Source organism: Trichechus manatus, unplaced genomic scaffold, assembly GCF_000243295.1.
Source record: "Trichechus manatus latirostris isolate Lorelei unplaced genomic scaffold, TriManLat1.0 scaffold00038, whole genome shotgun sequence".
Classification (NCBI taxonomy): Eukaryota; Metazoa; Chordata; class Mammalia; order Sirenia; family Trichechidae; genus Trichechus; species Trichechus manatus.
Genome location: NW_004443974.1, coordinates 7,158,220 through 7,182,963, shown reverse-complemented (window position 1 = coordinate 7,182,963; position 24,744 = coordinate 7,158,220). Strand labels below are relative to the sequence as shown.

General features: G+C 37.0%; 1 protein-coding gene across 1 annotated transcript; it reads right to left on the bottom strand.

The window, feature by feature from the left end:
* Positions 1 to 2,903: 2,903 nt before the first annotated feature.
* LOC101361004 (olfactory receptor 1N1-like) lies at positions 2,904 to 3,824 on the bottom strand. The gene has a single exon (XM_023730625.1). It carries the CDS (start codon positions 3,732 to 3,734, stop codon positions 2,904 to 2,906), a length of 831 nt encoding a protein of 276 aa, XP_023586393.1. The 5' UTR covers positions 3,735 to 3,824.
* Positions 3,825 to 24,744: the final 20,920 nt, after the last annotated feature.

Sequence of the window (24,744 nt, the reverse complement as noted above, 5' to 3'; positions counted from 1 at the left end):
TTTCTAGGTTGCACCCAATTATATTAACTTGGACAGTTTAATTTTGCCCAAATGTTAAGAAACTCTACTGGAGAAAGAGTTTTAAACTCATCTTAAAGTCAAACTTTTAAATTCAATTTTATGGATCATAGTCTTTTCTTCAAATGTATATTGGGAGAGAAGTCTTGTGATGTCCTTCTTTTCTGGGTGCATAATATTATTTATTATTTTCATGGTAAATGGTCCTTAGAGAATTTCTGGAGCCAAGACTGATCACCTCATTTTGGAATGTGCCAAGTTTGTTTTCCCAACTGATGTTCACTGAGCACCTACTCTATGCCAGGCATTCTTCTAGCAAAGAGAACAGAGCAGTGAAGAAGACTTCTGCCTTCATTAAGATTACATTGTAGTGGGGGCATCAGGCAAATAGGTAAACTATATGTACATCATCTGTAGATAAGTGCTATGGGGAAAAATAAAGGAGGGAAGGGAGATAAGGTGTGCTGAGGCAGGAAGCGGTTTTGCAATTTTGTATAGGGTGGTGAGAGGAGGTGACAGTTGATGAAACACTTGAAGGAAGACAAAGAACAAAATTGTCTTGGGTTAAAAAAAAAACAACCAAAGTGTTATTGTCTGAATTGTACATATTAAAAGAATCCAGTGCCTATTAGAATCATGAAAGTTTATAAGACAAGGTATTTGAGGACACTGTCAGGAATGTCTTATAATAATTAGGTTAAAAAAGAAAAAAGAAAAATCGTTCTCATAGGACTTGGCATTGAATGTAATAGGTTGAAAAAATTCCAAAGTGTCCTTTTTTCCTAGTTTACTGAATTAGAATATTGTTTCTAATAGGTCTGGCTTTAATTGGTCCCATCTGTAATCAATCATGGGGATGGCACAGGACTGAGCAGCATTTCAATCCATTGTATACGAGGTCGCCATGAGTTGGGGCCAACTTGATGGCTAACAACAACAATAGGGCTTTAATATATGTTAGTAAACAGAGACATAGATAAATGGTTAGTAGTTCTGATTCGTCTGGGCCAATGCGACATACTGGTTGTCAAGGAGAGAGTCTTAATTGACCCGGAGGAGGAGAAGGTACCACAGAAAAGGAACAGACTGAGTAAAAGCCTGGTGGTGGAATGAGCGTATGGTGTATATGAGGGAATATAGTTCAGTGACAGTTAGCATTTTGATCTGTTAATGATAGCGTGGCACAAAAAAAGGAGGAAACATCTGTAGAAAGAGGGATCTGTTGGGAGAGAATCACTTCGACTATTTGATATTTTTCTAAAATAATATATTATTTCATGACAATATGTACCATAAGAAAGTGAAAAAAATGTTGACTGTTCATATGGACTCGGCATAGAGAAGAGTTTTCTAATTATAACACCATCAGAAGGGAACACAGAGAAGGAGATCTCTTGGTATGATAAAATGCAAGTTGAAAGCTTCATTACATAAAAAAAAGAGCACCAAGTTAAACGAGGAAGAATAAACTGGGAATATCAGCAAAACAAAGCAGACAAGGATATGATATCTTTAATATACAAAAGGCTTATACAATTAAAAAAAAAGCCAGTAGATAATGGGCACATGACATGAACAATTAATTTATTATTGAATAAAATATTGGTTAACAGAGTTAGGGACAAGGTGTCCCTTACAATAACCAAAGAAAATAAAAGCAAAGAGACTCATTTTGATTATGATATTAACTACAATTAAGGGGAAAATATCAACATAAAATTCTAAAGAGGCTGCAGAGCAATAGGCACTCTTGTTTGGGTACTCTGACAACATCATAAAGAGCCCTAAAAAGGTTCTACTTAGATGCTTTACTTTTGAAAACATATTTCAGGAAGCAACATAAAAATATAAAAGTAATGTGTATTTCGGAGCTTTTCAGAGTATTTTTTTTATCTATAATAGCGAAAGTTTAGAAATAACCTAATCATAATAAATCTCACTTCTAATGTAATCTTAAAGAACCAAATGTTTATGAAGAGTTAATAATAATATAGAGACAACTCATGCTGTAAGATTAAGGAAAAAAATATAATTGTACCTGTTGAATTTTCTCAATAAAGTAAAAGACAAAAGCAATTAGAAAAATACAGAAGGGAAATGATGTGAAATATTAACAGTGGTGATCATTAAATGGAATTATGGTGAGTATTATTTCCCTTTTTTCTATCTGGTTATGTTTTACAAATGTACTATAATGAGCATGAATTGTTTTTCAGTAGAGACAAAAGAAATCAGAGTTTAAAACTAAAGAATAAAATATTTGTCAGGATAACTAATAAACACTCACTACCAGAGTCTTAGATCTAATCCCAGTTGTGTGATACTGGACCAGTCCCTCGATCAATCTATGCTTCTTTTCCTCCTCTACAATTATTCCTGCCCTCTAATTCCAGCAAATAACGTATCTTCTTGGTTAGGCCTTCTCTGTGTGGAAGTCAGTCCCTATGAGTGAGTTTCTTCCAAAGCAAGGCTTAGAAATTGTCCCTGAAATGTCTTGTTAGCATTTCCTGTGATGGGTGGGATATGTTAGTTATAGACTAAGCTGATAACTAGAGTTCTTTCTAGAACTCAAGTTTTGTCTGATGTCATTCTTTTGGTGGTTCTTAACTCTCTGTATTGAATCTGCTTGGATACCTATACCCACTAAATCAAGACACACTGTAGGGGATTGCTGACCTCTCCCTCTCTCCAGGCTGCAGCTCTGTCCTTGACGAGTTGCTTCTATTCCTGTCTTGCCATGTAAAGCATCCTCTTTTTGTTAACCCTGCTTGTGATGCCCAGCATCCAACCTGCCTTGAATTTGAGCTTTTTCAGAATTATAATGGAGAAGTCCATGCAGGAAGGCATTTCAAAAGGGCCGGGTTTCTTGCCTGGTGAAGGACTTTTTATGGAGTAGAGCATTTTCCACAGCCAAAGAGTCTCCATAAAGCTCTCTTCATGTCCTTGTTCCTCAGGCTGTAGATAAAGGGATTCAACATGGGGGTGACCATCGTGTATATCACAGATGCCACTATTCCAGTATTTGGTGAGTAGGAGGATGATGGCTGAAAATAGACCAGAAAGACGGTTGCATAGAAGAGGGAATGAGGGCCACAGGTAGAGAAGACTTTTTGCTTCCCCCCAGCAGAGGGAACCCTGAAGATGGTGTGGATGATGTGGACATACGATGTCAGAACACAGGTAAGAGGCACCACACCTGAGAGGGCTGCTTCAATGAACATCATAACCTGAAAGATATGGGTGTCAGAACAGGCAAGCTTGAGGAGCGGGAGAAGATCACAGAAAAAGTGTGAGATGGAATGGGAGGCACAGAAGGAGAACCGAGACATCAGGAGAATAAGTGAGAAGGCCAGGAAGTGAGAGCAGAGCCAGGATGTAGCTACCAGCAGGAGGCAGCATTGTGGTCGCATGATCGTGGTGTAGTGGAGAGGAAGGCAGATGGCCACGTAGTGGTCATATGCCATCACGGCCAACAGAAAGTCATCCAGCAGGGCAAATGCCATGAAGAAGTACATCTGCATCAGGCATCCAGTGTAGGAGATGGTGTAATGCTGTGTCTGGATGTTCACTAGCACCTTGGGGACAATGGTGCAGGTGAAGCAAGTATCAATGAAGGACAGGTTGGCCAAGAAGAAGTACCTGGGAGTGTGGAGATGAGGGTCAGAACTGATGGCCAAGATGATGAGAAGGTTCCCCAACATGGTGACCAGGTACATGCCCAGGAAGAGCCCAAACAGGAGAGATCGATGCTCCAGCTGCTCAGAGAAGCCCACAAGGAAGAAGTCAGAGATTCTGGTTTGGTTTCTAATTTCCTTGTAAGGTAGAGAAGTTAGTGGAGAATTCTGCTTAAATAAAACCAGGCTCTAAAAATTAGAGACCGAGCACTTTGATCTGTTTTTCTCTATTCCTTGAGGAGGTCACTGTGATTCACTGTAATATGGCTAAAACTCCAGGTGTGCAAATATGTACAAATAGGAAGTGTGTGGATTAAGATTATGAAGCATCTTGATGAGAGTGTAGTTTGTGTTCTTGATTCCTGTAAAGAAAATTATCCCCATACATTGCCTAAATGAGACTGAACTGGGGTTTGTATTGTAAATACTTATGCAAGATTTAATACTTTTTTTTTTTTAACTTTAGAATAACTGTTTCAACTTCGTCACCTTATTGTGGAGCTCATTTTAGGATCATCCATGTACTGGGATTTAGTGGGCAGTACTGGGTCCTTTGTTGGTTTGTGTGTGAGTGGTCTGTGTGCTTATTGATGGGGATGTCGGAAGAAACAGTCCCTCAGAGAGGAACCAGCTGATACTCAGGAGTCTCTGACTGTGCTGGAGTGCTCTGCCTTCAAAGGCCATCCCAAAGAGTTAACGTGAATATGAGAACTTTGAAAACTGAAACACTTTTTATGAATTAAGGTACATCATTTTCATTTTCATCTTGAAACTCAACACCAGCATCTTTGATTTTAGATCATGGGCTTTCATCATAAGAATACCTCCTCTGCCCCTTATTCACTGGTCAATTATTTAACTTATCTGGATATCTGTCTCCTAATTTTTACACTGTGCATGCACCTTTTCATAGAGTCGAAAAGTTATAATTGAATAATATATACAGAGGACAGTCCTTCAATAAGTGTGGTAATAGTCATTATCATTATTATTAGTAGTTGATGAAATGTCTTCATGGATTGAATTGTGTTCCCCCAAAATATATGTCAACTTGGTTAGGCCATGATTCCCAGTATTGTGTAGTTGTCTTCCATTTTGTGATTGTAATTTTATGTTAAAGAGGATTAGGGTGGGATTGCAACACCCTTACTAAGATCACATCCCTGATCCAATGTAAAGGGAGTTTCCCTGGGGTGTGGCCTGCACCACTTTTTATCTTACAAGACATAAAAGGAAAGGGAAGTGAGCAGAGAGGGGGACCTTATACCACCAAGGAAGAAGCACCGGGAGCAGAGCACGTCTTTTGTACCCAAGGTTCCTGCTTGGAGAAGCTTCTAGTCCAGGGGAAGATTGATGAGAAGGACCTTTCTCCAGAACCAACAGAGAGAGAAATGCTTCCCCTAGAGCTGATGCCCTGAATTTAGACTTCTAGCCTACTACACTGTGATAAAGTTCTCTTTCTCAAAACCATCCACTTGTGGTATTTTTGTTATAGCAGCACTGGATAATTAAGACAAATGTGAATCTGGAACCTAAGAGCCGATGGAAAACGTTGGGCAATGTGCTTTCCAGCCTTGTTACTTACATCACTTTTTTACTGTGGGAATTGTTTACCTCCTTTGAGCCTTCTTTTCGTTATCTGTAAGATGCAGATAATAACCCTACCTCATAGATTTGTTGAGGGGACAAATGTTGGAATCAATTGAAGTTTCTTCATGAACAATGATATGCAATCAAAATCAGAGATTCCAACTTCCCTGTCTGATGGTGTGAAGGAATAAATGAAGTGAATAGTCAGGGGCTGCATGTGTCAATGTCACACTTGTTGAGTGTCCAGAAAAAACCATTGCCTTTGAGTCAATTCCAACTCATAGTGACCCTATGGGACAGAGTAGAACTGTCCCATAGGGTTTCCAAGGAGCAACTGGTGTATTTGAACTGCCGACCTTTTGATTAATAGCCTGAGCTCTTAACTACTATGCCACCAGGGCTCTGCTTGTTGAGTGCAGTGGTTAAAAATATCCCCTCTGGAGTCAGACAGACTTTCCCCTTCTTTACTTTCTGTATCACTTTGAGAAAATCACCTAGATTTCTGGGCTTCAGTATCCACGTCTGTTTAAATGGGATAATAATAATGTCTGTTGTATAGAGTGGTTATGAGGATCAAATTAAACAATGATTATTAAATATTTTAGAACATCGCTGGCACACAGTAAGTACTCAATATTGTTGTTGTTAATCAAATGTGGCACCTTGTCCTGTATCATTGAATCCTGGTCACTGTCTGAGGTTTGTGCTTGTAAATTGTGAGGAATATCAAGTCATCATAGTCATCATTATCACCACCATCTTTGAATGGTTATGACTATACTAAAACCTACCAGTGGCAAAGCATTTGTCTTGGCATCTGGAAACCACATGAACAGTTGTTCAAATAATTTAATAATCAGAGCCAAGTATTCTTAAATGTATAATGTGAATAAACAAGTCTATCTTACATAGTTATTCACTGGCTGAAGTTTTAAACCAAGAAAAGATATGAATGGATTTAGTAAACTATAGACGTAGAGGAATAAATTATGGGTACTGAGTTGGTGTGGTGCCTGAGAATAATTCTGGGAACCACCTGTGACTAGTGGACTGAAGATGAACTGTGATACGTTGTTACACAGTTGCTAGGACCTGGTCATTGAAGAGAATTCGAGGAGGGTAGCCTTAGACATACTCTCCACAATGACCTCAGGCTGGACCATTACAGACCTGATGACACCAGAGATCAGTACCCTTTTTGGTGATCAGAAAAGCCAGGAAGAAATTGGCAAAGAGGCAGGAAAGAAAGAAAGAAGGAAAAGGGGGAAAAAGGGATAAGCTCTATGGTCTGTGTATGCATGTGTGCTTAGGTAGACTCTGCTCTCTATCCCCATCCTCATGTCTCAATTCTTACCTGGAGATGCTGATCAAACTCAGACCCCTCCACCACTACCATGGAGATTGGGTGCACTGTCCCTTTGACTCTCCAAGGAGACATGGCTGGAGTTGCAGAGCCCTTCCCTCTCTGCAGCAGCACTGACTGAAAACTCAGGACTGGAGCTGTATCTCAGGTGCAGGAGCCGGAATGCGCTGTTGACTTTTCACATGGAGTGTCTCCTGGGACTCAATCCCAGACCTCCTAGTTAGAGACAAGATGGGGCAATTGTCCAACCTACCAGCAGTCACCTCTTGAGCATAGCTCACTGAGGCAAGCAAAGCAGTGTTAGAGATGCCTGCATTCAGAGTGACCATGTGGGACCCATGGAGGCACTCGCGTTGGTGTTTTTTTCCTTGGATAAGATGTAAGTTAGATCTGTCATTCCCAGCCATAACTTTGAGCATGGCTCTGTCTGGATATGGAGTCCACAATTTCTAATTCGAGCTCAGCCTTCATGGAAGAAACACAGCATTCTCTATAAAATAAGTGAAAAGAAAAGAATAAAATAGATCAGTGATAACAATCGTTGCCTTCAGCTGCCATGTTGTCTATGACCCCAGGGAGCGAGATAGGGCCAATATATTGTATCTGTCGGGGTACTGCTGTGGGTATGTCTGGATTTATTTTGTTTGTGGTAACTATAGCTTACATAAAAATGTGTATAAAGCATATGTGCTGTTTAGAGAATGATAATAAAGTGAATTCTCATTCTCACGTGCCCACGACTTAGCTTAAATAGTATATGACTCAGTCTTTTAGAAAACCTGTGTGCCTCTCTCTGATCACGTTCCTTTTCTCCCCCACTAACCTGACTGTTGTGTAACAATAATTTATTTTTCTTTATAGTTTTACCACTTAAGCATATATGCATAAACCATACAATCTCTGCTTTTGCCTTTTATTATCTTTTTATAATGTATATATTCCCTGTCACTTGGTTATTTTTCTCAACACAATATTTTGATGTTCATTCATGTCAATGTATGTAGCTGTAGGGTGTCCATATTTACTGCTGTCTGGTTCAGGTCAACAATTCCCCACTGTAAACACGCATTGCTGGCTGTAATTTGGATTTCAGATTTTTTTTTTGATGTGGAATTGTATGTATGTCCTCTATGACTGTTCCAGCAGTTCTGGGGCAGTATTCCATAATGAAACACAATATTTACAGAACAGAATGAGTGGATATTCACACTAAGTAGGACTAATAAACAGTATAAATAGCCCTGTGTTTGTTCAGATCATATATTATGATAAGTGAGTTTGCTGGAAACTTTTGAAAAAACTTTCTGTTGTCAGAGCTTTTGGTTATCATAACTGTAGATATGCTGTTGGGTGTGTACTCATATTTGATTATGAGTATTTAAAACTAATTGTTTAAAATAGTGAAGCATAACACGTATACAGAAAACCTTACAAAGCGTAAATATATCACCCAATGAATTATGGCAAACAGCTATGTAACACTACCCAGATCAAGAATTAGAACATTTTTAGCACCCCTAAAGTCTTCCTTGTGCCCCTGTCAATCGTACTCTATTCTCCTACCAGGAGTTACCTAACCACTGTCATATTTCTAACATTATATTTTAGTTTTATTTTTTTGGATTAACAGACACAATTTAAGAGCTTTTTTTTTTAATTGCGGCAAAATATATATACCATAACATTTGCCATTTCATCATTTTTAACATGAATTCAGTGACATTAATTACATCCATCATGTTGTGCAACCATCACCAGTATCCAGTTCTATATTTTTCTATCACCGTTAATGAAAACTCAGTGCCCTGTAAGGAATGACTTTGACTCTCCCGCCTCCTCCCTGTCCCGTGGTGACCACTAATAAACTTTGGACTCTATTGCTTGTTTTTCTTTATTGAGATACGACTCACATACTATACAATTCACCCATTTAAAGTGTACATTTCAGTGGTTTTTAGTATATACACAGAGATATGTAACCATAATCACAATCAATATTTAGAACATTTTCATTATCACAAAAAGTAACTCTGTACCAATGAACAATCACCCACCATTTCTCACCAAGACCTCCATCCCTAGGCAACTGTTAATCTACTTTCTGTCTCTATGGATTTGCCTATTGTGAATATTTTATATTAATGGAATTATTTGATATGTGGTCTTTTATGACTGTCTTTTTAACTAAACATGGTGTTCCCAAGGTTTACCTATGTTGTAGCTTGTATCAGTACTTAATTCTTTTATTATCAAATAATATTTCTTTCTACTGGTACACCCCATTTTGTTTATGCATCCATCACTTGATGAACATTTCAGTTATTTCCACTTTTGGGCTGTTATAATAATGTTCCCATGAGCCTTCTTCTATGAGGTTTTGTGGACATATGTTTTTATTATTTGAGTATATATGTAGGAGTGGAATTGCTGGATCTTATGGTAACTATGCTTAAAGTTTTGGTTTTTTTTTTGCTCTTGCCAAATTTTATATTATTCATTATTTTTATTGTACTTTAGATGAAGGTTTAAGAACAAACTAGCTTCTCATTAAACGGTACATATGTTGTTTTATGACATTGGATAACAACCCCATGTCATGTCAGTACTCTCCCTTCTTGACCTTAGGTTCCCTATTACCAGCTTTTCCTGTTCCCTCCTGCCTTCTAGTCCTTGCCCCTGGGCTGGTGTGCCCCTTTAGTCTCGTTTTGTCCTATGGCCCTGTCTAATCTTTGGCTGAAAGGTGAATCTCTGGAGTGACTTCATTAATGAGCTAAAAGGGTTTCCAGGGGCCATACTCTCGGGGTTTCTCCAGTCTCTGTCAGGCCAGTAAGTCTGGTCTTTTTTTGAGTTAGAATTTTTTTCTACATTTTTCTCCAGCTCTGTCCAGGACCCTCTATTGTGATCCCTGTCAGAGCAGTCAGTGATGGTAGCCAGGCACTGTCTAGTTGTACTAGACTCAGCCTGGTGGAGGCCGTGGTGGTTGTGGTCTATTAGTCCTTTGGACTAATCTTTTCCTTGCATCTTTAGTTTTCTTCATTTTCCCTTGCTCCTGAAGGGGTGAGACCAGTGGAATATCTTAGATAGCTGCTTACAGGCTTTTAAGACCACAGTCGCTACTCACCAAGGTAGAACGTAGAATATTTTCTTTATAAACTATGTTATGCCAGTTGAGCTAGATGTTCCCTGAGACCATGGTCCCCACAGCTCTCAGCCCAGTAATTTGGTGTCTCAGGAAGTTTGGATTTGTCCATGGATCTTCCATGACCTTACCCTGAACAAGTTATGCTGGCTTCCCCAGTATTGTGTACTGTCTTACCCTTCGCCAAAGTTACCACTTATCTATTGTCTATTTAGTGTTTTTCCACCCCCACCACTCCCCTCCCTCATAACCATCAAAGATTGTTTTTGTGTGTAAACCTTTTCATGAGTTTTTATAGTAGTGGTCTCATACAATATTTGTCTTTTTGTGATTGACTTATTTCACTCAGCATAATACCCTCCAGATTCATCCATGTTGTGAGATGCTTCCCAGATTCATCATTGTTCTTTATTATTGCATAGTACTCCACTGTATGTATGTACTGTAGTTTTTTATCCATTCATGTGTTGATGGGCATCTAGGTTGTTTCCATCTTTTTGCTATTGTGAACAATGCTGCAGTGAACATGGGTGTGCATATGTCTATTCGTGTGAGGGCTCTTATTTCCCTAGGGTATATTTCTGGGCGTGGGATTGTTGGATCATATGGTATTTCTATTTCTAGCTTTCTAAGGAAGCGCCATATCGTTTTCAAAAATGGCTGCACCATTCTACATTCCCACGAGCAGTACGTAAGAGTTCCAATTTCCCTGCAGCCTCGCCAACATTTGTTATTTTCTGTGTTTTTCATTCGTGCCAGTAATGCCGGGGTGAGATGTTATCTCATTGTGGTTCTGATTTGCATTTCTCTAATGGCTAGTGATTGCGAGCATTTCCTCCTGTGTCTGTTAGCCGCTTGAATGTCTTTGGTGAAGTGTATGTTCATTTCCTTTGCCCATTTTTAAATTGGGTTATTTGTCATTTTGTTGTAGAGGTGTTGGATTTTCCTGTAGATTTCACAGATTAGACCTTTGTTGGATTTGTCATAGCCAAAATTTTTTTCCCAGTCCGTAGGCTGTCTTTTTACTCTTTTGGTGAAGTCTTTTGATGAGCATATGTGGTTAATTTTTAGAAGATCTCTGTTATCTAGCTTATCTTCTGGAATTTGTATGTTGTTAGTTATGGTTTGTATCCTGTTAATGCCATGTATTAGGGTCTCTAGCATTGATCCTATTTTTTCTTCTATGATCTTTATAGTTTTTGGCTTTATATTTAGGTCTTTGATCCATTTTGAATTAGTTTTTGTGTATGGTGTGGGGTATGGGTCCTGTTTCATTTTTTTGCAGATGTACATCCAGTTTTGCCAGCACCATTTGTTAAAAAGACTGTCTTTTCCCCATTTGATGGACTTTGGGCCCTTGTCAAAGATCAGGTGACCGTAGGTGGATGGATTTACGTCTGGGTTCTCAATTCTGTTTCATTGGTCAATGTATATGTTGTTGTACCAGTACCAGGCTATTTTGACTACCGTAGCTGTATAGTAGGTTCTGAGTTCGGGTAGTTTGAGTCCTCCAACTTTTTCTTCTTCAATAATGCTTTACTTATCCAAGGCATCTTCTCTTTCCATATAAAGTTAATGATTATTTTTTCCATCTCTTTATTTAAAGAATGCTGTTGGTATTTGGATCGGGATTGCATTGCATTTGTAGATTGCTTTGGGTAGAATTGTCATTTTCACAATGTTGCATCTTCTTATCCATGAGCATGGTATGTTCTTCCATTTATGTAGCTCTCTTTTGGTTTCTTGTGGTAGTGTTTTGTAGTTTTCTTTTACATCCCAGGTTAGATTTATTCCTAAGTATTTTATTTTTTTAGGGGCTCTTATAAATGGTATTATATTCCTGATTTCCTTTTCATTGTTCTCTTTGTTGGTGTATAGGAATCCAACAGATTTTTGTATGTTTACCTTGTATCTTGCTACTCTGCAGAATCTATTAGTTCCAGTAGTTTTCTTGTGGAGTCTTTTGGGTTTTCTATATATAGTATCATATCAACTGCAAATAGGGACATTTTACTTCTTCATTACCAATTTGGATGCCCTTTATTTCTTTGTCTTGCCTTATTGCTCTAGCTAGGACTTCCAGCACAGTGTTAAATAGGAGTGGTGATAAAGAACATCCTTGTCTTTTTCCTGTTCTCAAGGGAAAAGTTTTCAGCCTGTCTCCGTTAAGAATGATGTTGGCCGTTGCTTTTGCATTGATGACCTTTATCATGTTGAGGAATTTCCTGTATATACCTATTTTACTGAGAGTTTGTATCAGGAATGGGTGGACTCTAACCTCCAACCTTTTGGTTAGTGGCCAAGTTGTGTTAACCATTTGCACCACTTAGGACCTCCCCAATACCATTAGCCCAACTATAAGTTAACAATAAGTATCTAATTTCACCAAATACCTAGCCTGTGTTCAAATTTTCCCTGTTTGTCTCATAATTTTTAAAAAATAGTTTATTTGTTCAAATCAGGATCCAAATGACGTCCATGTGTTGCAATTGGTTGATATGACTTTTATGTCTTGTTAAGCTTGTAGGCTTCCCATCCCTCCTACTCTCATTTTTTTTAACTTGCAGTGTATTTGTTGAAGAAATAGGTTATTTACCCTGAATAATATGCCAACTGGAACCCCTGGTGATGCTAGTCATGTCCCTCCATCCCCTGTGTTTCCCAGAAAGTGAATTATATCTACAGGCTGGATCAGATTTAGGTTCAATTTTTTTTTTGAAAGAGTACTTCCTAGGTGGTGGTGTCCTTTCCAGGTTGCACTACTGTCTGGTTATCTTTCCTTTTGTGATGTGACCAGCTAGTGATGATCTTTGGTGAGATGTTTTAATTCATTGAGGGTTGTAGAAATGGTGATATTCTTAGTCTATCGCTCCTTATTTATTCATTAACTGCTATCCTTTTAAAAAGAAAAATCTTTCCTTCATAAACTATTTGGTTGTCTGGGGTATAGTTCATATAGGAAAGATGGTCTAAATACTTGATTTATTCCCTTTTTTTTTTGGCCCGTTTTCAAAATAATGATTTGGTTTTCTAGCAACCTCCAGTGAACAATGAGAGATTTTGTTTTAATCATTATGAACTTGTGACTTTAAACCAGTTTGATGTATTTCAATGCACTGTAGTTATTATCTTTACTGATGCTCGAATTACCACATATTTGGACAATAAGAGCCTCTTCATGTTGAGTACTGTCTTAGGGTAGATGGTAAAAGTTTTAGCAGCCTGCATTCTCAGAGAGGAACCCTGGTCTCTGGTTCTGGAGAGGGCAAAGCAGACTTTATTTGCAAATTATTGTGTGTGTTGTTCTAATCTATCTGAGGTCTAACCTGAAGGACTGACATGAGGTCCTTATCTCTGTTTTGCCTATCTCAGAGATAATGGAGAAGAGAAAAGCAGCAAATAATGCCTGAAAACTGTAATCATCTTAGCCACCTGGGGTGAAATAGTGGTATTGAGGCATACAATAGATGCCTAAGGACTGGAAGAAGACACAGAGAGAGTTTCTTTGGGAAATGAGAGCATTCAAAAGCACTATGTATATTGGAGTATTTAAAAAGCTGCATGCATACCACGAGGCAAGACACATGCTCAGAAAATACCTGAAAAGATGCTATGCTTTCACCTTAAGCTGATCATTAGGCTTAGTGCAAGCTTGAATAAATTTTGAAGGAGTACCCCATCACAGAGCTAATCTGAAAATACTGGGAGAACCCTCCCTTGGCATTTGTTTTAGGGTGGGTTCTCTAGAGACGCAAAACCAGTAAAGTGTATAAATATATATATATATAGAGAGAGATTATATCAAGGAAACAGCTCACGTGATTGTAGAGGCTAGAACGTCCCAAGTCCGTGGATCAGGGTAGAGGCCTCTCCCAAGTCACACAGCTGCAGAAGCTGGCAAGCCCAAGATCGGAAGGTTGGAGAGCAGGGCTCCCACTCACAGGCTGTGCAGATCAACGAATCCCAGGTTCGGCAGATAAGCTGGCAGCTCAAGTCCCAAGAACGGGAGATGAGATGACAGGAAGCAGCCGCAGGATCCAGAGAGAGCCAAAAGCCAGAACGTCTGCTTATCTACAGAGGTGGGCCACACCCCCAAGGAGACTCCCTTTTGTCTGAGTGGCTACTCACAGTATATTCAATCATGGGAGTGATTACATTAAAACACAGAGAATCATGGCCCAGCCAAGTTGACACACAATCTTAACCATCACAGCATTTAATGAAATCTATGTCAAAAAACTAGCTGAAAACAAGCTAAAGAACAGAGAATTCAGTGTCCCCAGATGACTAGGAGGACAGTCTTTGCAAAAATAATGAGGGGAAGTCACTAAACAAATGGATTACTACAGCCTTCAACAATACAAAAACCAGCAAACACTGGGGAAGAGGAAGAATCTGATTTCCAGAATCATCAAATTATAATATTCTAATGTTACATTTTCAACAAAATATCACAAGGATGCAAAGAAACTGAAAGGATGCTTAACTCAAAAGAAGAAAATAAAATGACAAAACTTTTCCCTGTGGAAGCCCAGATAATAAACTTATGAGACAAAGATTTTAAAATAACGGTATTGAATATGTTCAAAGAGCTAAAGGAAAATGGACAAAAAAGTAAAGGATATCAGGAAAATGATACATGAACAAAATGAGACTATGAATAAAGAGACAGAAACTATAAACAGAACCAAACAGAATTATAGGCACTGAGAAGTACAATAACCAAAGTGAAAAATTCCCTGTAAGGGTTCAATAGCAGATTTGAGGAAATAGAAAAATCAGCAAACTTGAAGATAAGATGATTGAAATTATTGAATCTGAGTAGCAAAAAGGAAAATAAAAAAAGAAGAAAGGTGAACAAAGCCTAAGGGACATGTGTGACACCATCAAGTGGACCAACATATACATTATGTGAGTTCTAAAAGGAGAAGAGAGATAAAAAGGGGCAGAAAGAATATTTGAAGAAATATGACCAAGAATTTCCCAAAATTTGATGAAAGATAGGAATTTACATATCCAAAAAGCTCAACAAACTCCAAATAGGTAAATTCAAAGATATTCACATCAAGATACATTATAATCGAACTCTTGAAAACCAAAGACAGAGAGAATCTTGAAAGCTGTAAGAGAGAAATCATCACATACAAGAGATCCTCAATAATATTAAGCAAAGATTTCTCCTCAGAAACCATGGAGGCCAAAAGGCAGTGGGATGACATACTTAAAGAACTGAAATAAAGAATAAGAAGAAAAAAACAAAACTGTCGACCAAGAATTCTATATCTGGCAAACTGTTCTTCAAAATTAAGGCTGAAATTAAGGCTTTCCCATATAAACAAACGCTGAGGGGTTCTGTTACTACTACAGGAAAAGGTAAAGGGAGCCCTTCAGGCTGAAATGAAAAGCCATTAGACAGTAACTCAAAGCCATATGAACAAATAATGATCTCTGGTAAATGTAACTTCATAGCAAAAATAATGGCCACCTTTATTATATTTTTGGTTTGTAAACTTATTTGAGGTCAGCAAAAAAGAGGAAGACCCTCAATGAGATGGATTGACACAGTGGCTGCAACAATGGGCTCAAGCATAACAACGATTGTGAGGATGGCTCAGGACCAGGCAATGTTTCGTTCTGTTGTACATAGAGTCACTATGAGTTGGAACCAGCTTGATAGCACCTAACAACAACAAACTTACTTGTTATGTACAAATGAATAAAAATAATTTTTAAATAATTTTAAATTTATGTTACTGGACACATACTGTATAAAGATGTAATTTGTGACAAAAACAACATAAAGAGAGGGTGGAGCTATATAGGAACAGAGTTTTTGTATGCCTCTGAAGTTAATATTAATTCAAACTAGATTCTTATAAATTTATGATGTCAAGTACAATCTCCATGGTAATTACAAAAATATATATAAAAGTATACAAAAAAGGAAACAAGAAAGGAATCAAAATGATTCACTACAGAAAATCAACAGAACATAAATGAAGACAATACTGGGAGACATGGGGGGCAAAAAACGGTATAAGACGTACAGAAAACAAATAGCAAAATGACAGAAATAAGTCCTTCTTTATCATTAATTACTTTAATGTAAATGGATTAAACTATCCAATCAAAAGGCTTTGATTGGCAGAATGGATTAAAAAAAAAGATCCAAATATATGTTATCTACAAGAGACCCACTGTAGACACAAAGACACAAATAGGTTGACAGCAAGAGAATGGAAAAAATATTCTATGCAAATAATAAACAAAAGAGAACTGGGTGGCTATATTAATATCAGAGAAAATAGACTTTAAGTCAAATACTATCACAAGAAAAATGGAATACATTTTATGATGGTAATAGGTCAGGTCATCAGGAAGATGTAATAATTATAAATACATATACACCTAACAATAGAGCCCCAAAATATAAGAAGCAAACACTGATAGAATTGAAGGAAGCAATATACAGTTCTACATCAATACACCACTTTCAATTATGGATAGAACATCTAGACATCAGTACGAAAATAGAGGACTTGAACAACACTATAAACCAACTAGATGTAACAGATATCATTAGAACACTCCATCCAACAACAGCAGTAAACACATTCTTCAGTGCACATGGATCATTCTTCAGGATAGACCATATATTAGGTCCAAAAAATGTGTCATTAAATTTTAAAAGATTGATAATACAAAGTATCTTCTCCAAGCACAATTAAATGAAAATTGAAAAATTCACAAATCTGTGGAAATTAAACAGCCAATGGACCAAGGAAGAAATCACAAAGGAAATTAGGGAATTAGAAAATATTTGGAATTGAGAGCTTGCTATTCTCAAATACTATAAATACATTAAAAATTACTCTGTAAGTTGGAAGAGGACCTTCCGTACTTTCTTCTTTTCCCCTATGCATGATGGCAAAAATAAAAGCCTTCAACACTGCTCATTTTTTTATTTTGACAAAGAGATGGAAGAGCTTCTCATTAAGATTTTCAAGAGTTTGGGGTTTTATTTGATTGGACTTATTTGAAACTTGTTAGTTTCTTTAGGTTTGCCAATTCCATTTTCCTAATTATAGTATGAACATGAGCTTACATCCCCTGGTCATATGTTGGCTAATAACATTGCTTGGAAAAGAAGAAAGCCAAAGTTTTAGGAAGGAGCGCCAGTTTTCAAACTTTGTTATTAATCAGTGCTTCACAAATTGAGGTGTGCGGATCCCTGGGGACCTGTGAACATATCCTCAGGGGTTCAGAACCATCTCTACAAGAATTTTAAATTCATTCAAGTAATAACCTAAAACAATTAATATAAACATATTCTCACTTATCCGGATGAGCACGTTATAATTGAGATCTTGTCCTCAAATTCAGTGCCTGCATTTGTGTATTTTATTTACCTTAGCAACTGCAACAAAGAATAACATAAAAATGGAAGTACCTAATTTTAATGTGTTGCTAAGGAAATCCAATCACCATTAAAATGACTTGTCCTAAAGTAAACATGAAACAATTGTCCAGCATCCTTCATGGCATGTCTGTTTACCCAAATGAGTTGAAAACATATGTCTGTGAAAAAGTCTGCTCACAAATGTTTATAGCAGCTTTATTCATAATTGCCACACTATAATGGATTATATATTATACAATATAATGTGGCAATTAACAATATATGTATAACAAAAAGGTGTTAATAATTTCAAATAGTTGTTTACTAGTTGCAATAATAAAACCAGATGATTGTTACAAACTTCGCTAGTAATCAATCTTTTAAGCCAATTGTAATGAACATCAAATGACAACTTGCAGAAGGGAGGTAATGTGTTGCAGTTTTACATTAATCTTCATTAAATAATATAAAATTCAGTTATTTCCGGAGTCAGTATTAGGAAAATAATATCTGAATTTATCTTTAATGCAGATATTGAAAAACTCTAATTTTCAGCACAGACTTTGCTGGCTGACTCTTGAAGGGAAATAAGTAAATATAGGAAATGATGATTTCAAAAGTGAACTCATAACAAATCAAATTTCTCATATTTGTTTCCATTTTGCTTCAAATTGGAATATATGTACTGGGAAACATCTCTTTATTTGCTAATAAGCTAATAAGTTCCGAACAGTGAAAGTAGTGAGTTAATTTCTTTGTCACACCAAATCGTTTTCTGAAATTTGTCTCAAAGTCTCAATGTCTTAAAAACCCCCAAAACTAGAAAGTTACTTTATAAAATAAATTTCAATTCTAACGGTAAATTTAGAGTTCAGCAGTTGCTGTATCTTTGTAGTAAGTTTTGAAATCAGGAAGTGCGAGTCCTCCAACTTTGTCCTTCTTTTTCAAAATTGTTTTAGCTCTTTTGGGCCCCTTGCATTTCGATATGAATTTTTGGTTCAGCTTGTCTATTTTTGTAAAAATCCCATTGGTATTTTTATTGTGATTGCATTGAATTTAATAGATCTTTTTGGGGAGTATTGCTATCTTAACAATATTTAATCTTCCAATCCACTAACACAGGATGCCTTTCCATTTATTTCAGTCTTCTTTGATAAATTTCTTTCAACAATGATTTGTAATTTTCCATGTACAAGTCTTAGCATTTCTTTGGTTAAATTTCTTAATATGCATATTATTCTTTGGAGTCCCTGGGTGGTGCAAACGGTTAAGTGCTCAACAACTAGCTGAAAGGTTGGCAGTTCAAACCCACCCAGAGGTTCCTTGGAAAATAGATCTAGCAATCTGCTTCTGAAAGATCACAGCACTGAAAACTCTATGAAACATTTCTACTCTGCACACATGGGGTCGCCATGAGTTGGAATCAACGCAATGGCAAATAACAAAAACTTATTATTCTGTATTTTAAATGAAAATTGTCTACTAATTTATTTTCATATTGTTCATTGTTCATTTATAGAAATGCAACTGATTTTTATGTGTATATATATATATATATTTGTAGAGCTGTGCTTGATAGGATTTTCTTTTTTTCCCCTCTGGTATATTTTTATTGTACTTCAGATAAAAGTTTACAGAACAAACTAGCTTGATTTTTGTATATTGATCTATATGCTGCAACCTTGCTGAATTCAAATTAGTGCTAGTAGTTTTCTTTTTTTTGGTGTGAATTCATTAGGTCTGTCTGTACATAAGATCATGTCATCTGCTAATAGAGAGTTTGATTTTTTCCTTTGCAGTACGTATGCCTTTTATTTATTTATTTTTGCCTAACTGCCTTGGCTAGAAACTCCAGTACAAGTTTAATAGAAGTGATGAGAGAAGACATCTTTTTCTTTTTCTTTTTCTTTTTTTTTCTGATCTTAGGAGATAAGAGTTCAGTTTTCACCATTAAATATGATTTTAGCTGTGAGTTTTTCATAGATGTTCCTTGTCAGGTTGAGGCAATTTTCTTTTTTTCCGAGTTTGTTGAGTATTTTTATCATGAAATTTGTTGGATTGTGTCAATTTTTTTTCTGCATCTATTGAGATGATCATGTTGTTTTCTTTTACTTCTACTTTATGTTATTAATATGATGTATTATATTGATTAGGAGCCCTGTTGGTGCAGTGGTTAAGTGCTCGGCTATTAACCAAAAGGTTGGCAGTTCCAACCCACCAGCCGCTCCACGGGAGAAAGATATGGCAGTCTGTTTCTTTATAGATTACAGCCTTGGAAACCCTATGGAGCAGTTCTACTCTGTCCTATAGGATTGCTATGAGTTGGACTCTCACCAGTGAAGCTATCTGATCTTACGCTTTATTTGTGAGAAATTTTTGATTACCAACTCAATCTCTTTACATGTTATAGGTCTATTAATATTTCCTATTTCTTCTTGCATCAGTTCAGTAGTTTTTTTTTCCCTAGAAATCTGTGTTTCATGTAGGTTGCCTAATTTGTTGGCATATAATTAATTATTTATAGTATTCTCTAAGTGTCCACTTTATTTCTGCAAGGTCATTTGTAATGTTCCTTTTTCCTTCCTGATTTTAGTAATCTGAGTCTTCCCTTCTTTTTTTCTTGGTCAGTCAAGTTACAAGCTTGTCAATTTCCATGACCTTTTTAAAGAACCAACTTTTGGTTTTATTGCTGTATTTTTCCCTTCTCTACAATTTTTTTTGTCTCTAATCTTTATTATTTCCTTCCTTCTGCTTGGTTTGGGTTAAGTTTTCTCATCTTTTTCTAGTATCTTAAGATTGAACGTTCGTTTATTGATTTGAAGTCTTTCTTCCTTTTAAAATATAGTTGTTTACAGCTAAACATTTCCCTCTTAGCATTGCTTTTCCTGCAACCCATTGAACAATAATGACCGAAGACCAGACGAGTTGTGGGATGACATCAAGGACATTATACATGAAGAAAGCAAAAAGTCATTAAACAGACAGGAAAGAAGGAAAAGGCCAAAACGAATGTCAGAAGAGACTCTGAAACTTATTCTTAAATGTAGAGTAGCCAAAGTGAATGGAAGAAACACTGACGTAAAAGAGCTGAATAGAAGATTTCAAAGAGTGGTTCGAGAAGACAAAGTAAAGTGTTATAATGACATATGCAAAGACCTGGAGTTAGAAAACCAAAAGTGAAGAACAGGCTCAGCATTTCTCAAGCTGAAAGAACTGAAGAAGAAATTTAAGCCTCAAGTTGCAATACTGAATAATTCTATGGACAAAATATTGAAGGACACAGGAAGCATCAAAAGGAGATGAAAGGAATACACAGAGTCACTGTACCAAGAGGAATTGGTCAATGTTCAGCCATTTCAGGCAGTATCATATGAACAACAACTGATGGTACTGAAGGAAGAAGTCCAAGCTACACTGAAGGCATTAGCAAAAAACAAGCCTCCAGGAATTGATGGAATTCCAAGTGAGATGTTTCAACAAATGGATGTAACGCTGGAAGCTCTCACTCGTCTAGTTAAGAAATTTGGAAGACAGCTACTTGGCCAACCCACTGGAAGAGATCCATATTTGTGCCCATTCTAAAGAAAGGTGATCCAACACAATGTGGAAATTATCAAACAATATCATTAATATCACACACACAAGTAAAATTTTGATGAAGATAACTCAAAAATCGTTGCAACAGTACACTGACAGGGAACTGCCAGAAATTCAAGCCGGATTCGGAAGAGGAAGTGGAATGGGGGATGTCATTGCTAATGTCAGATGGATCTTGGCTGAAAGCAGAGGATACTAGAAAGATGTTTACCTGTGTTTTATTGACTATGCAAAGGCATTCAACTGTGTGGATCATAACAAATTATGGATAACATTACGAAGAACAGGAATTCCATAACACTTAATTGTGCTTTTGCAGAACCTGTACATGGTCAAAGAGGAAGTCATTTGAACAGAACAAGATACTGTGTCATTTAAAATCAGGAAAGGTGTGTGTCTGCATTGTATCCTTTCACTACACTTATTCAATCTGTGTGCTGAGCAAATAATCGGAGAAACTGGACTATATGAAGAAGAACGGGGCATCAGGATTGGAAGAAGACTCATTAACAGCCTGCACTATGCAGATGACACAGCCTTACTTGCTGAAAGTGAGAGGATTTGAAGCACTTCATGATGAAGATCAAAGACCGCAGCCTTCAGTATGGATTACACCTCAACATAAAGAAAACAAAAATCCTCACAACTGGACCATCAAGCAACATCATGATAAACGGAAAAGATTGAAATTGCCAAGGATTTTATTTTACTTGGATCCACGATCAATGCCCATGGGAGCAGCAGTCAAGAAATAAAACTACATATTGCATTGGGCAAATCTTCTGCAAAAGACCTCTTTAAAGTGTTAAAAAGCAAAGATGTCACTTTGAGGACTAAGGTGAGATGGATTGACACAGTGGCTGCAGCAATGGCCTCAAACATAGCAATGATTGTGAGGATGGCGCAGGACCGTGCAGTGTTTGGTTCTGCTGTACATACGGTTGCTGTGAGTTGGAACTGACTGGACGGCACCTAACAACAACAAAGTTAATTTTCCCAACTGAAGTTCATTGAGCACCTACTCCATGGCAAATGCTCTTCTAGAAAAGGGAATACAGCAGCGATTACATTGTAGTGTACGCATCAGACTGTTCACAAAGAAATGGGTCAACTATATGTAACATCATCTGTAGATAAGTGCTATGGAGAAAAATAAAGGAGGGAAGAGTAATAGGGTGTGATGAGACAGGAAGGGGTTTTGCAATTTTGTATAAGATGATGAAAGGAGGTGACATTTGATGAAAGACTTAGAAGAGGAGAAAGAACAAAATTGCTTCATATGGAAGGAAGAGAAAATGTCTAGTGGTAAGAAAGTGTTATTTTCTGAATCTTACATATCAAAAAGAACCTAGTACTTTTTAGAACCATTAAAGCTTAAAAGACAAGGTTTTTGGGGACACTGACAGGAACATGTTATAATATTAGTTTAAAAAATAAGAAAGAAATGTGTCTATTTCATATGACTTGGCATTGAATTTAATATGCTAAAAAAAATTCCAAAATGTTCCTGCCTGCCTAGTTTACTGAATTAGAATATTAACATTTTAGACCTTTAATAATATGTGTTAGTAAATACAGGCATAGGCAAAGTGTTACTGGTTCTAAAGTGGGAGCGATCTCATTCAGCTTATCCCTGTGCACCAGTGTGACTGGGTACAGGTGGTAGAGAAGTGGGTTTTAATCATACCCAGATAAGGGGGAGGTACCATACAGAGGGAACAGTGTCAACAAAGATCCCACAGTGGAGTGTGCATGGTGTATATAAGGGGATGATAGTTCAGAGACAGTCAGCGTTTCTCTCTGTTAATGATACTGTGACACACACAAAAAGAGAAGAAACACCTGCAGAAAGTAAGAAGGATTTGTTGGGAAAGAACTACCTTAACTATTTGATTTTTCTAAAATAATATATAATTTCATTAAAATATGCACCATAAGAATGTGAAAAATTGTTGACTATTCATATGGACTCTGCATAGTGGAAAAAAAATTTGTTTTAACACTATCAGAAGAGGACCCAAAGAGGGAGATCTCTTAGTGTGATAAAATGAAAATTGGTAACTTCTTTATAGAAAAAAGACTATAAAGTTGAGATGTAGAATTAATTAGGAATATCGGCAAAACAAAGCAGAAAGGATATAAAACCAAACCAAATCTGTTGCCATTGAGTAGATTCCGACTCATAGTGACCCTACAGGACAGAGTAGAACTGCCCCCATAGGGTTTACAAGCAGTGGCTGGTGGATTCAGACTGCTGAACTTTTGGTTCGCAGCTGAGCTCTTAACCACTGTGCCACCAGGGCTCCAGAAAGCATATAGTATCTTTAACATACCAAATGCTGATGCAATTCAATCACAAAGCCCAGTATATAATGCGCAAATGACATTAACAAACGTTTAATAACAGAATAAAAAAATTGTTAAGCAGAGTTAGGGACAAGGTGCTCTTTACCAACAAAGAAATTGAAACTAAAGAAAATAGATAACATTTTGGCTGTCATGTTAGCTATAATTAAAGAGAAAATACGAACATAAAATACTGGAGAGAATGCTGAGCAATGGCCACACTTGTTTGAGTATTTTGGCAACATGTATAAAGTACCCTAAAATTGTATAATTTAGATAGCAGTCTACGTTTTAAAACATATTTCAGGGAAAAACATAAAAATATAAAGTAGTATCTTTTCGGAGACTTTGATTGCATTGTTATTTATAATGATAAAAGCTAAGAAAAGCCCTAATCATCCAGTGATAGTGAAACAGTCATTAAATCTTGAATCTTACTTGTGTTATAATCTTAAAAGAGCCAAATATTCATAAAAAGTTAATAATAATAGAAAACAACTTATAAGATTAAGTAAAAAAGTACATACTAAACAAACAAACAAAAACCCATTGCCATGGATTTGATTCCAACTCATAGCGACCGTATAGGACAGAGCCCCATAGGGCTTCCAAGGAGCAGCTGGTGAATTTGAACTGCTGACCTTTTGGTTAGCAGCCGAGCTCTTAACCACTGCGCCACCAGGGCTCCAAAAAAAGTATATATGATGTACTAATTACTTTGTTTCCTCAGCAAAGTAATTAGACAAAGGTAATTAGAAAAATACAGGAAGGAAATGATGTAAAATAATAACAGTGGTGGTCTTTAAATGGAGGGATGGTGAATGTTTTTCTCCTTTTTCCTAATTGTTTGTTTTACAAATTTACTATAATGAGCATGTATTGTTTTTTAGTAAGGGCAAACAAATGAAACCAGAGTTTAAAAATTAAAGAACCAAAGGCTTACTTACAATGACCAGTAAACACTCATTGCTAGAGTCTTAGGTCTAATCCCTGTTGTGTGATGTTAGATCAGTCCCCTGATCTGTCTGTACCTCGTTCCTTCTTCTAGAATTATTCTTGTTCTCTAATCCCAGCAAATGGTGTATCTAATTGGTTCAGCCTTCTCTGTGTGGAGGTCAATCATTTTAAATGTTTCTTCCAAAGCTTGTTTTGGAAATAGTACCCAAAACTTGGAGCACTTGACCATTCCCAGGTCTTGTATTTCTTGTAGTTCGGTGGAACATATTAGTCATGGATGAGCTGTTAACTGGGTTTCCTCCTAGAACCCAAGTTTTTTCTGAAGCCATTCTTTTGGTGGCTCCTCACTCTGTAGTTTGCATCTGCTGGGGTACCTATACCCATTAAATCAAGTCACCCTGTAGGGTTTGCTGGCCTTGCAAAGTTATAATGTAGAAGTCCAGGGAGGAAGGCATTTTGAGCTACTTCTCTGGGGACAGACGCTTTACAGAGTAGAGCATTTTCTCCAGTCAAGTAGTCTCCACAAAGCCCCCTTCATGTCCCTGTTCCTCAGCTGTAGATAAAGTGGTTTATCATGGGGGTGACCATTGTGTATGCCACAGATGCCACCATTCCATTATTTGCTGAGTAAGAGAATGAGGGCTGAAAATAGACTGAAAAG